Here is a 13,222-nt window from a genome sequence, read left to right as displayed (position 1 = left end):
CGTCCTGTGGGGGGTGCTCCGGGAGTATGGGGTGGAAGGTCCCTTGATAAGGGCCGTCCAGTCCCTGTACCAAAGGAGCAGGAGTTTGGTCCGGATAGCCGGTTGTAAGTCGGACTCGTTCCCAGTGAGGGTTGGACTCCGCCAGGGCTGCCCTTTGTCACCGGTTCTGTTCATAACTTTTATGGACAGAATTTCTAGGCGCAGCCGGGGATTGGAGGGTGTCGATGCAGATCTCATCGCTGCTTTTTGCGGATGACGTAGTTCTATTGGTGCCATCGAACAGGGACCTCCAACAAATGCTGGGACGGTTCGCGACCGAGTGTGAAGCGGCAGGGATGCGGATCAGCACCTCCAAGTCAGAGTCTATGGTCCTCGCTCAGAAAAAGGTAGGAGGTTGGGGAGGAGGTCCTGCCCCAGGTGGAGGAGTTCAAGTATCTCGGGATCTTGTTCACGAGTGAGGGTAGGATGGAACGGGAGATCGACAGGCGGATCGGAGCGGCGTCAGCAGTGATGCGGGTGCTTAACCAATCCGTTGTGGTGAAGAAGGAGCTGAGCCGGAAGGCAAAGCTCTCAATTTACCGGTCGATCTACGTCCCAGTCCTCACCTATGGCCATCAACGCTGGGTGATGACCGAAAGAATGAGATCGCGGATACAAGCGGCTGAAATGAGTTTCCTCTGCAGGGTGGCTGGGCTCAGCCTTAGAGATAGGGTGAGAATCTTGGACATCTTGGACAATCTTGGGCTCGGAGTAGAACCGCTGCTCCTCCACATCAAGAGGAGTCAGTTGGGGTGCCTCGGGCATCTGGCTAGGATGCCTTCCGGATGCCTCCCTTTAGAGGTGTTCCGGACATGTCCCACGGGGAGGCAGCCTCGTGGCTGGCCCAGGACGAGGTGGAGAGATTACATCTCTCGCCTGGCTTGGGAGCGGCTGGGGGTTCCCCCGGAGGAGCTGATGGAAGTGGCCGGGGAGAGGGCTGTCTGGGCATCCCTCCTGAAGCTGCTGCCCCCGCGACCTGGATCCGGATAAGCGGGAGAAAACGAAACGAAACAAAACGAAACTATATAACTATAAGTGTAACTAACTATAAAAACTATATTGCTATAACTGAAACTAACTATATAACCATAACTGTAACTAACTATATAACTGTAACAACTGACTGTTGTTGAAATGCATCAACACTAGACTCCGGAACTGGGAGAACTGGTGTGGACCCAATCCAGCATGACTGTGTGAAAATGCTGAGATAAACCTGCAAATCACAGCACATTAACCTCTGTGTGTGTGTGTGTGTGTGTGAGCGTGTGTGTGTGTGTGTTTGTGTGGATTAAAAGTGATTAAACACTAATCTGAGTCTGGACTCAGACTAAATCTTTCAGATTAGTCAAATGGATGTTTCAGATGAATGTTCTTCATCAACCAGGTGATGATGATGATCATGATGATGATGTCATTCATTCTCCTTCAAATGGGTCACATGACCTCACTGCCAAATTACCAAAATAAGGAAGAAATCCTCCTGATCATCACTACTGGTTTAGATCATTTCCACATCTGAGGAGCACGATGGTAATGATCCAGCCAGATATACTGGTACATTCATGAACCCTACTGGTATTAACGAAACATACTGGTTTTAACGAAACCTGCTGGTATTCATGAACCCTACTGGTATCTATGAACCCTACTGGTATTTATGAACCCCACTGGTATCTATGAACCCTACTGGTATCTATGAACCCTACTAGTATGTATGAGCTCGACTGGTATTTATGAACCCTACTGGTATCTCTGAACCCAACTGGCATTTATGAACCCTACTGGTATTAACGTAAACTACTGGTATTCATGAACCCTACTGGTATCTATGAACCCTACTGGTATCTATGAACCTTACTAGTATCTATGAACCCTACTGGTATCTATGAACCCTACTAGTATCTATGAGCTCTACTGGTATTAACAAAAGCTGCTGGGATCTATGAAACCTAGTGGTATTTATGAATCCTGGTGATAATGAAACCTACAGGTATTAATGAAACCTACTAGTTTTGATTAAACATACGGAACCACCACCTTATTGCGGGCGGAGGGGTTTCTGTGCCTGAATTAGCTTGGGAGTTTGGTTGTCTGGGGCTGTTATGCCCCTGGTAGGGCCTCCTACAGCAAACAGGTCCTAGGTGACAGGCCAGAATAAGGGTGGTTCACCAACACACCATAAAGATCATACAACCAAGGTTGTTTCCATCACTTGGATTGGTGTTTCCCAGGCCCCACTCTGGAGCCAGACCTGAAATGAAACCTGAAATGGCGATGTTGGGCCAACTTCCTGTAGGCTCACCACCTGTAGTAAGATCCATGAGGGGAAGGTGAAAAGTGGTTTAGGTGGCAGTCATGATGGGAGGCCCCGAAGAACAAATCTTCATGATAAACCTCCGGCTATAGGGACATGGAATGTCACCTTACTGCCAGGAAGGACCCTGGGCTTGTGTGGGAGGTTGAGAGCTGACTAGAGATAGCTGGCTCACGTCCACACATAGCTCTGTTACCCAGCTCCTCAAGCGGGGCAGGACTCTCCACTACTATGGAGTTGCCGAGGGTGAGTAGCAGAAGGCTGGTGTAGGCTTATAGCTCCCCGGCTAAGCTGCCATGTGTTGGAGTTCACTCCAATGAGAGGGTCATTTTCCTGGTTGGGGAAAAGGCTGGACAAGCCTCACAGACCCAAAGATATTGTGAGGGTCTGTTGGGAACATCCGGCTGAGCCCTCGGCCAGGGAGGTCTTCAACTCCCACATTCAGAAGAGCCTCACCCAGATCCTGAGGCAGGCAGGAGACATTTAGTCAGAGTGGACGATGTTCTCTGCCTCCATTGCTGACGTGGCAGCTTTGAGCTGTGGACGCAAGGTCTCTGGTGCCAGACGGCAAGCCCCAAACCCGGTGGCGGACACTGGAAGTAAGGGACGGCATTACGCTGAAGAAGGAGTTCTATGGACCATGTTGGCCCATAGAACTCCCCAAACAGAGATTGATAAGCGGATAGGTGCAGCTTCCTCAGTTATGCAATCGGTTTACTGGACCATCACGGCCTCCCTAGGGAGGAGTTCCAGGCATGTCCCACCGGGAGGAATACCTGAGGCAGACCCAGGACACACTGGAGAGACTCAGATGGCCTGGGAGCGCCTCGGAATACTCCCCCAAGAACTAGAGGAACTACTGGTGTTACTGAAACATACTGGTATTCCTAAAACATACAGGCATTCCTGAAACATACTGGTATTACTGAAATGTACTGGTATTCCTGAAACATACTGGTATTACTGAAACATACTGGTATTCCTGAAACGTACTGGTATTCCTGAAACATACTGGTATTACTGAAACATACTGGTATTCCTAAAACATACAGGCATTCCTGAAACATACTGGTATTACTGAAACGTACTGGTATTCCTGAAATGTACTGGTATTCCTAAAACATACTAGTATTCCTGAAACATACTGGTATTCCTGAAACATACTGGTATTCCTGAAACAAAGGAACAACATTTGTTAAACAACTTTCTCTGCTACCACAGCAAAGGTTAATTCTAAAATTTACCATCAAAACAGGTGTGCGTGCGCGCGCGCGTCTCCAGCCTGTCCTGGCACGACAGCCGCATTCTGAATAGCTGGAATTCCAACACGCGCGCGCGTACACACGAGGCTGTGATAAAATTGTTTAAAATCTGTTTGCGTGAGCCTGTGAAAGCTCCACGTGAACGTGCAGCGCTGGTTTCCAGTACTTTTATTGGGTTTTGTCCCAGTTGAGCAGAACAGAGTCCAGTCTGACTGTCCTGGTTCAGTCCGAGTCTCTGGCTGCTTTTAAAGTTTAAATCACCACACCGACACAAGCAGCAGCAACAGACGCTGAAACCAAACCGGCCGAATCAAAGAGCAGGTCCTGGTGCTACTGGGACCCGCACCAGTCCCTCCTCTCCTGTGTGATCAGAGCCAGAAAAGCTCGGTGGTCTAAAACGCGCAGATTTCTGAGCGGAGTCCGGCGCAGACCCGCCCGGGTGCCGCCGTTTCCTTCCTGCAGCCGCTCAAGTTAAACACTGGAGGGGGAAAACTGGATCTGTGGATCCGACTCGGACTCACCTGAGCTCAGCCGGCTGCTCCACGCTTTTCCGGGTCGCAGTCGGCCCGATGAGCCTCCCAGATCCCCCGCAGCAAAGCAAAGCGATCCGGACCGAGAGCCAACAGGTCGGCCGGAGACCCCGCCCCGCTGCCCCGCTCCTGGTGCCTCCTCACCGGCGACACACTGTGGTCCCAATAAAGACTGAAACTATGGACCAACAACGGCCACTAAACACGGAGATCAGCTATAAAATATAAGAGTCCGATTTCATTTCCAAATTACAGGAATATTCTTCTTTGCGTTCATGTAGGAAATCAGAATATTTTTCAGTATTATGGGATGTTTTTTGAGCCGAGCTTCTTATTACTTTATAGACGGTTCCTGTCGAAAAACGACTTCATATCAGACTCACTTTTGTGAAAATGTGGCACATTTCACGGAGGAATTCTGAAGGACTTTAATGGAATTGCGCCACAACGGAGGCTGAGTTATCCAACTGTCCCTGAACTACACACAGGTTTGGACCCGCTTTAATGAAATGAATGAGAAGTCTTCCAGAAAGGATTACCCAAGAATTGTGACTTCCCAAGAGAAAATCTTTCCATGTTTGTGTGTCTAACCTCATTTTTATGTGGCCTTAATCCTCTACATGAAGAAGTGTGGACTCATGCATGACTAGAGCGCGTGCACGTGTAGAGAGGGTTGAAAAAGGATCAAAGGGGATTTTTCATCCTTTTTATTTTCTTCTGAATAAAACGAGTCGTCTGACGCCATAAAACAGTGGATAGAAACACGTTCATTTATCAAACATTAAAACTTTTCTCTAAATATAAATTTCTTTCATTTCAAACTCTGCAGCAGCATTTTGAACAACACTAAAGTGTGAAGACTGTTGTGCAGGTTTCTACGATTCTGGGAAACATTAATATTTAATCAGGTTAGGAGAACTGTCAGAAACGAAGGTGAACAAGGAGCAGCAGGAGAGCAGGAACGGTTCTCCAGAACCTCTGGAGATGTTCAGAAGAGCCATGCTGACAAAATCTCTGAACCAACACCAGCTGAAGGTTTGATTCTTGCCTGTTGAGAGCCAATCTTGACCCCTGAATCATGTCTCCAGGCCTCAGTTTCATTTATGATAATAGTTGAACGGAATAGTTTCAAAAGCTCAGAAAGAAAAAGCTTTAAGAATCAGCTGCATGATAACAAACGTCTCTGTTATTAATTACAGGGATAAAGATAAAAACAAAGACGCAAAAATAGGCCATCGTTTGTTTCCTCTGAGAACGTGAGAGGCGATTGTACCTGGACTGATCATTGATTTAGCCAGCGTAAGTCCTTCAGACTGTTCGCTGAGAAGAGCTTTAAAACACAGAGCAGAAATTCTGGGTGATCCATTGGCTCTGTGTCCATGGCAACCAGTAAATACAGTACATTTCTGCTCTCCTCTTCATCTGAGGTTCACTCTCGGTCCTCCTCCTCCTCCCTCTCTCGCTCCCCAAGCAGAACACACAGCTCTGCCAGCCTCTGTTGCATCCTGGGAATCCCTGACAGCTGATTCTCCAGCCGCTGTTTCTCCTCCTGAAAGACGACAGCGGGAGTAGATCACAGCCGTAGTGTCACTCGGCGCCGTCTCAATAAACTTTCATTGATTCTTCCACACGGCAAACTGAAAAGAATCTGAAACACTGCAGCCCTGCAGGCAGCCCTCACCCACATGACCTACACACAGCTGACTGGCTCTGGCTCTGGCTCTGGCTCTGGCTCACACACACACACACACACACACACACACACACACACACACACACACTGCACCAGAGGCATGCCGTTGTGCTGCTGGTTACCATGGTTATTACAGAACTTGTTCTAACTCCATGGAGCTGGTCTCCCTCCGCTGACATGTGACCAGAAGTGGGGATCACCTGCACAGGTGATCAGCTGCACAGGTGATCAGCTGGACAGGTGATCAGCTGATGTCAGCTCTAATCAAGACCTTTGAATTTTATCTCCGCTACAACTCTTCCCCTGGCTGAAAGCTGATCAGCCACGGTGACAAGAGAGGTGGGTTTGATTAAAGCACCAGGACACACCTGCAGGGACAGACGGGTGGACGCATCCAGGGGCTCAAACTTCCACCCCCCTTCACCGTCAAACTGAAGAAGATGAGAGTGGTACTTCCTGGAAGAGAGGAGAGGAGCGAGGCGTCAGGGTGTGGCAGGTGCAGCCTCTCAGGAGCTCTGCTGCCCCCTGCAGGCTGGGACACGTAGTCTGCCTATTTTGTGTGTGTGTGTGTGTGTGTGTGTGTACTCTCTCACCACAGGGAGGGTCTGTGTGTAATTGACAGCAGAGCTATTCCAGCATCTTTTGCAGCCTGGAAGATGCTTCCCTCCACATCAATACTGACAGCACTGGTGCACTCATCCAGCAGAGCATAACGAGGACTGAGAGGGTTAAACGGAGGAAGGGGGGGAGGAAGAGGAGGAGGGAGGAAGAGGGGGGGAGAGGAGGATGGGGAGAGGGGGAGAGGAGGGAGGGGGAGGAGGGAGGAAGATGGGGGGTTACACATCTCACTATGACCCAGCAGCAGGTCCAGCTGGATGTTCTGATATGGGTGTCCACTCAGAAACCTCCTCCTGGTCCTACTGGTGGAGCTCTGGACCAAAGCTGCTCTCCAGGAACTTCCAGTGGTGCTGTACTGGTTTAAACTGGATTTAAGTTAACATGATCCTCCTGCTTTGAAATGGGCAGTTTCAGCCCAGTTGAGTCACACAACACAACAGCAGTCAGACAGCAGTCACACAACAGTCACACAACACAACAACAGTCAGACAGCAGTCACACAACAGTCACACAACAGCTACACAACCATCACACAACAGTCAGACAGCAGTCAGACAAAAGTCACACAACACAACAGCAGTCAGATAGCAGTCACACAACAGTCACACAACCATCATACAACAGTCAGAGAACAGATACACAACCATCATACAACAACCAGACAACAGCTACACAACCATCATACAACAGTCTGACAATAGTCATACAGCAGTCGGACAACAGTCAGACAACACAACAGCAGTCAGACAACAGTCACACAGCAGTCACACAACAGACACACAGCAGTCAGACAGGAGTCACAGAGCAGTCACACAACAGTCAGACAGCAGTCAGACAACAGTCACACAGCAGTCAGACAGCAGTCACACAACACAACAGTAGTCAGACAACAGTCACACAACAGACACACAGCAGTCAGACAACAGTCAGACAGCAGTCAGACAAAAGACACACAGCAGTCACACAACACAACAGCAGTCAGACAACAATCAGACAGCAATCACACAACACAACAGCAGTCAGACAACAGTCACACAAAAGACACACAGCAGTCAGACAACAGCTACACAACCATCATACAGCAGTCAGACAACAGTCACACAGCAGTCAGACAACAGACTACAAGCTTTACCGGTGGTAGAACATACGAGCCATGCCCATCCTCTGCTTCTCTCCTCCAGACAGCACGTCCTTCCAGTCACAGACCGACTCCCAACCTGGCAGACGGACAGACCGACATACAGACAGACAAAAGGACAAAAAGCAGGACTGGGATTGAAATACAACTGCAACGGGAAACACTGGTTCACGCAAAAGATTTAATCAGAGATGGAGACACCTTGGAGGTTCACCATGAAAGGATCACCCAAACACACACCCACACAAACACACGTGCGTTCCCTGACCTCCCTCTCTATCCAGGATGTAGAGCAGGTGGACAGTGCGAAGGATCTCCTCCAGCTGTGGATCCGAGAGGCCCCTCTTCACCATCTCCTCCACAGAGTCTGGGTAGATCACCTGGTCTCGGAGGGTCCCCTCAGACATGTAGGGCCTGTTGGCAGCGCTACCATCAGCTGAGCCCCTTTGCAGTGATGGTGGGGGAGCTGTTACCTCTGAGGGATGTAGAACATGTGCTCTGGTTCTGGTCGGTACAGAACTCCTCCATAAACAGGCCACAGCCCGCTCAGGATCCTGAAGAGAGAGCTCTTCCCACAGCCATTTGGACCTGTGATCAACACGTGCATCCCTTCGTCCACCTGAGGAGGACACAACGCACACAGAATAAACCCAAATCCTGAGCTTCCTGGTTCTGAAGGGGAGGAGACTGATGCTGCTCATCCCATTAGTGCTGAGCCTCTGGACCTGATGGGTCGCTAACCTGTGACCACTGTGGTGGTGCATCACACAGAACCTCCTAAGGAGCAGAGAGGACAGAGAGGAGGTTCTCTCTGGTCCCCCAGCTTCCTGCAGCTTTAGCAGAAAAATGTGGCGCTATAATCCCTCTATTGTGAGTACAGCACACACACACACACACACAGGCAGAGCCTTTCAGTAAATGCTAATGCCACCAGGCTCTGACCCGACCTTTGACCTCAGGCGGATGGAAAATGGGAAGAAAGGCTGAGACAAAAAGAAGAGATTAAGGAGATGGAAGGAAGATGGAGGGTCCAGATTGGGGCGGCACCAGGCGTCCATTTCTCACGTCCATCACCTGTCCTTTATGTCCACGTGACTGAGGTCCCTCCTCCGCAGAGTCGGGGTCAGAGGTCAGAGTTCAGGCCCCAGCAGGTGCTGCTCTGGATGAGGTCCAACATCTGACTTCCCAAATTTTGCTGCTGAGGCAGGAGACGTGTTCACCTTTGTGATGTCCTGCTCTGAAAGGCTGTTGCCCCGGTGATGACTGCCATCACCTGGGCGGCGTGGTGGTTGCGCCTCACTCTGGGGAGGGGCTGCATGACTCTATTGATGAGGTGGGTTCATCTTCTGGTAAGATGGGATGGAGCCGAGCCAGATCCCTGAAAGCTCATGAAACTGCTGCTTCAACCCCCCACTCAGCACGTTGCCAGAGGGGGGGAAGGGGGGGCGCTGTTGCTCTAGACACAGATAACTAAAACTCTCAGCGAAACTAAAACGTCATAATTCTGTGAAAACCCTTCGATCGGAGCTGAAAAGACCCAGTTGTTGAATTTCAAATCCAACAGTAGCAGATAAACCTTCTAACTCTGGGCCAGCAGCGACACCGTGTGGCCACTCAGCCGCACTGCAACCGCAACGCAATCCGGGTTTCTGAGCTGAAGAAAGGTCAAAAGGTCAAAGGCCTGTTAGCGTCTGTGTGCATGTGTGTGTGAGAGAGAGACCTGGATGTTGAGGCTGGAAACCACCACGTCACCAGTTGGTGTAATGATGGGCAGGTCCTCACAGCGGATCCCCTTCTCCACGCTGACCACATGGCCTACACACACACACACACACACACACACACACACACACACACACACACACACTTGACTCTCTGGTGGAAGGCTGGAGCTGCGGCTGGCACCACTCCAGGATCCTACCTCTTATCTGCAGCCGGCCACACACCCTCTGGCCGTGCTGGACCAGGAGCTTCTGGTCTTCCCCCGTCAGCGCGTCCTCCGTGTCTGCAGAGCGCCGGTAGATTCCCTTGTTCACGTCTTCAAACACGTCCAACATCTCAGATACCCGAGAGGTGTAGCCCGCCAACTCCGTCACCTGCAACCAGAAGGCATGTGAGGCCCTCGGGGGTCAGGAGGAGCAGGAACGGGCAGAAGGGAACCTGCACCTCCTTGTAGGAGCTCATGATTCTCTCCACAGCATCAGCTCCAGCATTCAGCAGGTTCCTGGCGGTGGTGAAGGCTTGCGTCCTCTCGCTGACCAGCTCCTCCTCCTTCATCACCATGGCGGCCTGCTTCACCTCCTCAGAGTCTGAGGAGAGCACAGGGCAAAGTTCACGCTGCGCGCACAATGGAGAGGGACGAGCGCAACAGGAAACCTCACCATATTTGGAGTATCCCGTGGCCGTGATGATGGGCACGGCGACCATCACCAGGCCGGACGCGCTCCACAAGTATTTCATGAGGAACTGTTCCAACATGATGTACCAGAGACGCTTCAGCAAGATCTGATGGATCTGAGACGTCAGAGACACGTAGGTCTTCTGCAGCTGAGCCATCTCCACCTGCAGAGCAACAACAACACGTCATGCCGCTGGTACGGCGGCCTGCGGGGGAAAGGACGCCCGCACCTGGTGTCCTCCGTAGAAAGCTATCTCCTCCGAGTTGGCGATGATTCGAGAATGCTTGTAGCGCAGGTCACCTTTCCTCCGAGCTTCTTCCGCCACCAGCTTTCCGAACCCTGGCGAGCAGGATCGCAGGACTTTGGCGGTGAGCGCCACCACCAGGCCGGCGATGACGGAAGGCCACGTGGTGTTGGCACCTGCAGGTGGTACACAGAAGATGAGCCGCAGCTCCACGGAGGCTCCTGGTCCAGGTGAGGGTACCTTTGGACTGGGCGGTGCGCAGCAACGTGTAGCAGGTGACCACCACATCCAGGATGGGCTTGGTCAGGTTGGAGTACAGGTGAGCCACCGAGGCTGAGAACATGACGATGTCCTCGGTGAGAGACTGATCTGGGTTCGACAGGCGCCCGTCCATGTTGCTGACACGGTAGTAGGTCTGCAGGAACAGACGGGGGTCAGAATCAAGCTGTGGTCCAATTATGACCCCACTTGGAGGGCGTAAAGAAGGGCGTGAAGAAGGGTGTGAGTGTGTGTGTGTGAGACAGAGAGGGAGACCTGGTTGGTGAAGTACAGCTGGTAGGCGTGGTCCACCAGCCGACTTCTGAACCTGAGGGTCAGCTGACCTTCCAGGAACCTGATGGCGCTGTTGATGAAGGTGGCGGGAACGGCCACAAGGAGCCACTTGGTGAGCTGTAGGACGAAGGCCTGCGGGTCCTTCTGGACAATGCACTTCACGATCACACCTGCGAGATGGCGACAGGCGTCAGACGCCACCACCCAGACCCAGAAACCGTGACAGGACGCAGACCAACCGTCCAGAGCAGCCACGTAAATGGACAAGAAGGTCCTGGACATCAGGGTGACTGAGTGCAGAGCCAGGAGGCCGATCTCTGAACAGAGTAACCGTGGAAACAGGAGTTTGAGGAGACGGGACAATCTGAGGAGGAACTCTCTGTTTACGGCTGGAGACCTGGCGACAGAGCGAGAGGACGTCACACACAGACCCACACGGGTCACACAGGTGTGAGGCCGGAACCCACAAACCTGCTGCTTCTCTTGTTCTGTCCTCCGTTTTCGTCCACAGAGCTGGAGGAGGGACAGCCGGGGCTCAGGGACCCGCCGGCTCCACCCACCGCTTTTCTAGGCGCAGTCCCCTGAAAACACCAGTTTTATTAAAGTTCTTCCGTGTGTGAGTGTGTGTGTGTGAGTCACCTGTAGCCTTCTCCACAGGTACGGGGAGACTTTTTTAACGGCATAAGCGGCCAGCAGCACCACCGCCACCTTCCTGACTCTGGAGCTCTGCCTCAGCTGAGCCGGCAGCTGCTGATTGGTCACCTGCATGGCGAGCAGCCCAGATGTGACCAATCACAGGACGGCACCAAAGGGGATGACAGAGCCGAGCAAACTGGACCTGGTCCCGGGGCCGCCGTGGCCTAGTTGTCATGGAAACCAAGCGTTTGCCACCTGAGCGGACAGGAGAGTGGTTGGTTCTTCTGGTTCTGAGGAAAGAATTCACGGCAGGATGCTCCTCCGCCTCCACACCTGAGGGCTGTTCACCTGTAGTCTGACTGTCAGCCACAGGGGACACTCACAACTCTGCCGGTTTCATGGTTCCAAAGATCACCATCTCAAATCTACACGAACCTGAGCAAAGACGTCTGAATTCGTCTAGAAACCGGAGCCAAGTTGGAGTTTTGGAGTTTAAAAATCCTTTTCGCGTGGTCGTTTAAGCCCGACGGTCAGAATCCATAAGAAGCTGATTTAAATCAACGTTATTACCTTATTCGATAGTAATAACGGTACTGCGACACACGTACACAGACCCAGTACCTTTATCATCTATTCACATCGAATCCCTTATGATTTATAACCAACTGGGGTGATTTTTCTTGGGTTTGTGACCCATTTGTTCAGTGTTCGGGGCAGTTCCGGCTGGTTAATTAGCTCCGGTTACCGCTAGCTTGGAACCGTCACTAACCTACTCACTAAACCTGTTGTTGTGTCCCATTTTACAGCAACAGATATCTTTGTCGAACATTCAGGCCTCGGTGGCCCCTGATCCGGGAGACTTTAGCGGGGTCTGCGGGCAAAAGCGAGTGTTTAAAGAGCAGCAGCGAAGCTAACCGGAGCTAGCCGCTAACCGCAGTAACTTGGCTGCTTCGCTGCTCGGAACAGAAGTTACACAGGTAGTTTCATCTAATCTGACCCACAACACGACGGTTCGGGAGGATTCTGGTCCACCTTGTCAGTAAATGCAATACTTTACCCCTCCATGGTGCTCACTTGTTGGAGAAAGTTCAGCATCGGGGGGGGGCGTCCCATTACTGATCCTTCCTCGCTTCCTTATCTCCTTCCCTACACGCGCACTAGGTCCTTCTTGTTCCACTGCTTTTTATTTGCAAACACCATTTTTCACGCTATGTGAAATTTATTGTTATATTCTATTTACCTGTTCCTGTTTTCGGTCCCTCTGGACAGGTCCTGGCCACCGTTCACCTGTACGTTCACAGGTCCTGGCCACCGTTCACCTGTGTGTTCACAGGTCCTGGCCACCATTCACCTGTGTGTCCACAGGTCCTGGCCACCATTCACCTGTACGTTCACAGGTCCTGGACACCATTCACCTGTGTGTTCACAGGTCCTGGCCACCATTCACCTGTGTGTCCACAGGTCCTGGCCACCATTCACCTGTACGTTCACAGGTCCTGGACACCATTCACCTGTGTGTCCACAGGTCCTGGCCACCATTCACCTGTACGTTCACAGGTCCTGGCCACCATTCACTTGTGTGTCCACAGGTCCTGGCCACCATTCACCTGTACGTTCACAGGTCCTGGACACCATTCACCTGTGTGTTCACAGGTCCTGGCCACCATTCACCTGTGTGTCCACAGGTCCTGGCCACCATTCACCTGTACGTTCACAGGTCCTGGCCACCATTCACTTGTGTGTCCACAGGTCCTGGTCACCGTTCACCTGTGTGTTCACAGGTCCTGGCCACCG

General features: G+C 51.6%; 2 protein-coding genes across 6 annotated transcripts in view; both read right to left on the bottom strand.

The window, feature by feature from the left end:
- plxnb3 (plexin B3) overlaps positions 1-4,293 on the bottom strand; it is a 56,533-nt gene extending 52,240 nt beyond the window's left edge. The window contains exon 1 of the mRNA XM_057041315.1: positions 4,140-4,293. The gene's annotated coding sequence lies outside the window, so the exon portion shown is untranslated. The remainder of the gene's footprint in view (positions 1-4,139) is intronic.
- A 547-nt stretch (positions 4,294-4,840) lies between these two features.
- On the bottom strand, positions 4,841-12,584 carry abcd1 (ATP-binding cassette, sub-family D (ALD), member 1). Of its 5 annotated transcripts, none has more exons than XM_057041351.1 (17): positions 12,486-12,584; positions 11,432-11,683; positions 11,264-11,373; positions 11,032-11,189; positions 10,775-10,962; positions 10,481-10,655; positions 10,226-10,416; positions 9,979-10,159; positions 9,764-9,906; positions 9,519-9,693; positions 9,318-9,412; positions 8,071-8,216; positions 7,866-8,011; positions 7,592-7,676; positions 6,435-6,560; positions 6,210-6,297; positions 4,841-5,697 (listed from the first exon to the last, which is right to left on the bottom strand). In XM_057041351.1, the coding sequence occupies exons 2-17, from the start codon at positions 11,558-11,560 to the stop codon at positions 5,578-5,580; spliced, it is 2,256 nt and encodes a 751-aa protein (XP_056897331.1). In that variant the 5' UTR covers positions 11,561-11,683; positions 12,486-12,584; the 3' UTR covers positions 4,841-5,577. The 5 variants fall into 5 exon arrangements, 4 of the variants coding, with proteins under 4 accessions (XP_056897331.1, XP_056897332.1, XP_056897333.1 ...); XM_057041352.1 differs by having other exon boundaries at positions 12,503-12,552; XM_057041353.1 differs by lacking the exon at positions 12,486-12,584 and adding an exon at positions 11,777-11,795.
- Positions 12,585-13,222: the final 638 nt, after the last annotated feature.

Source organism: Takifugu flavidus, chromosome 8 (genome assembly GCF_003711565.1).
Source record: "Takifugu flavidus isolate HTHZ2018 chromosome 8, ASM371156v2, whole genome shotgun sequence".
NCBI lineage: Eukaryota > Metazoa > Chordata > Actinopteri > Tetraodontiformes > Tetraodontidae > Takifugu > Takifugu flavidus.
This window is presented reverse-complemented; position numbering and strand designations above follow the sequence as displayed.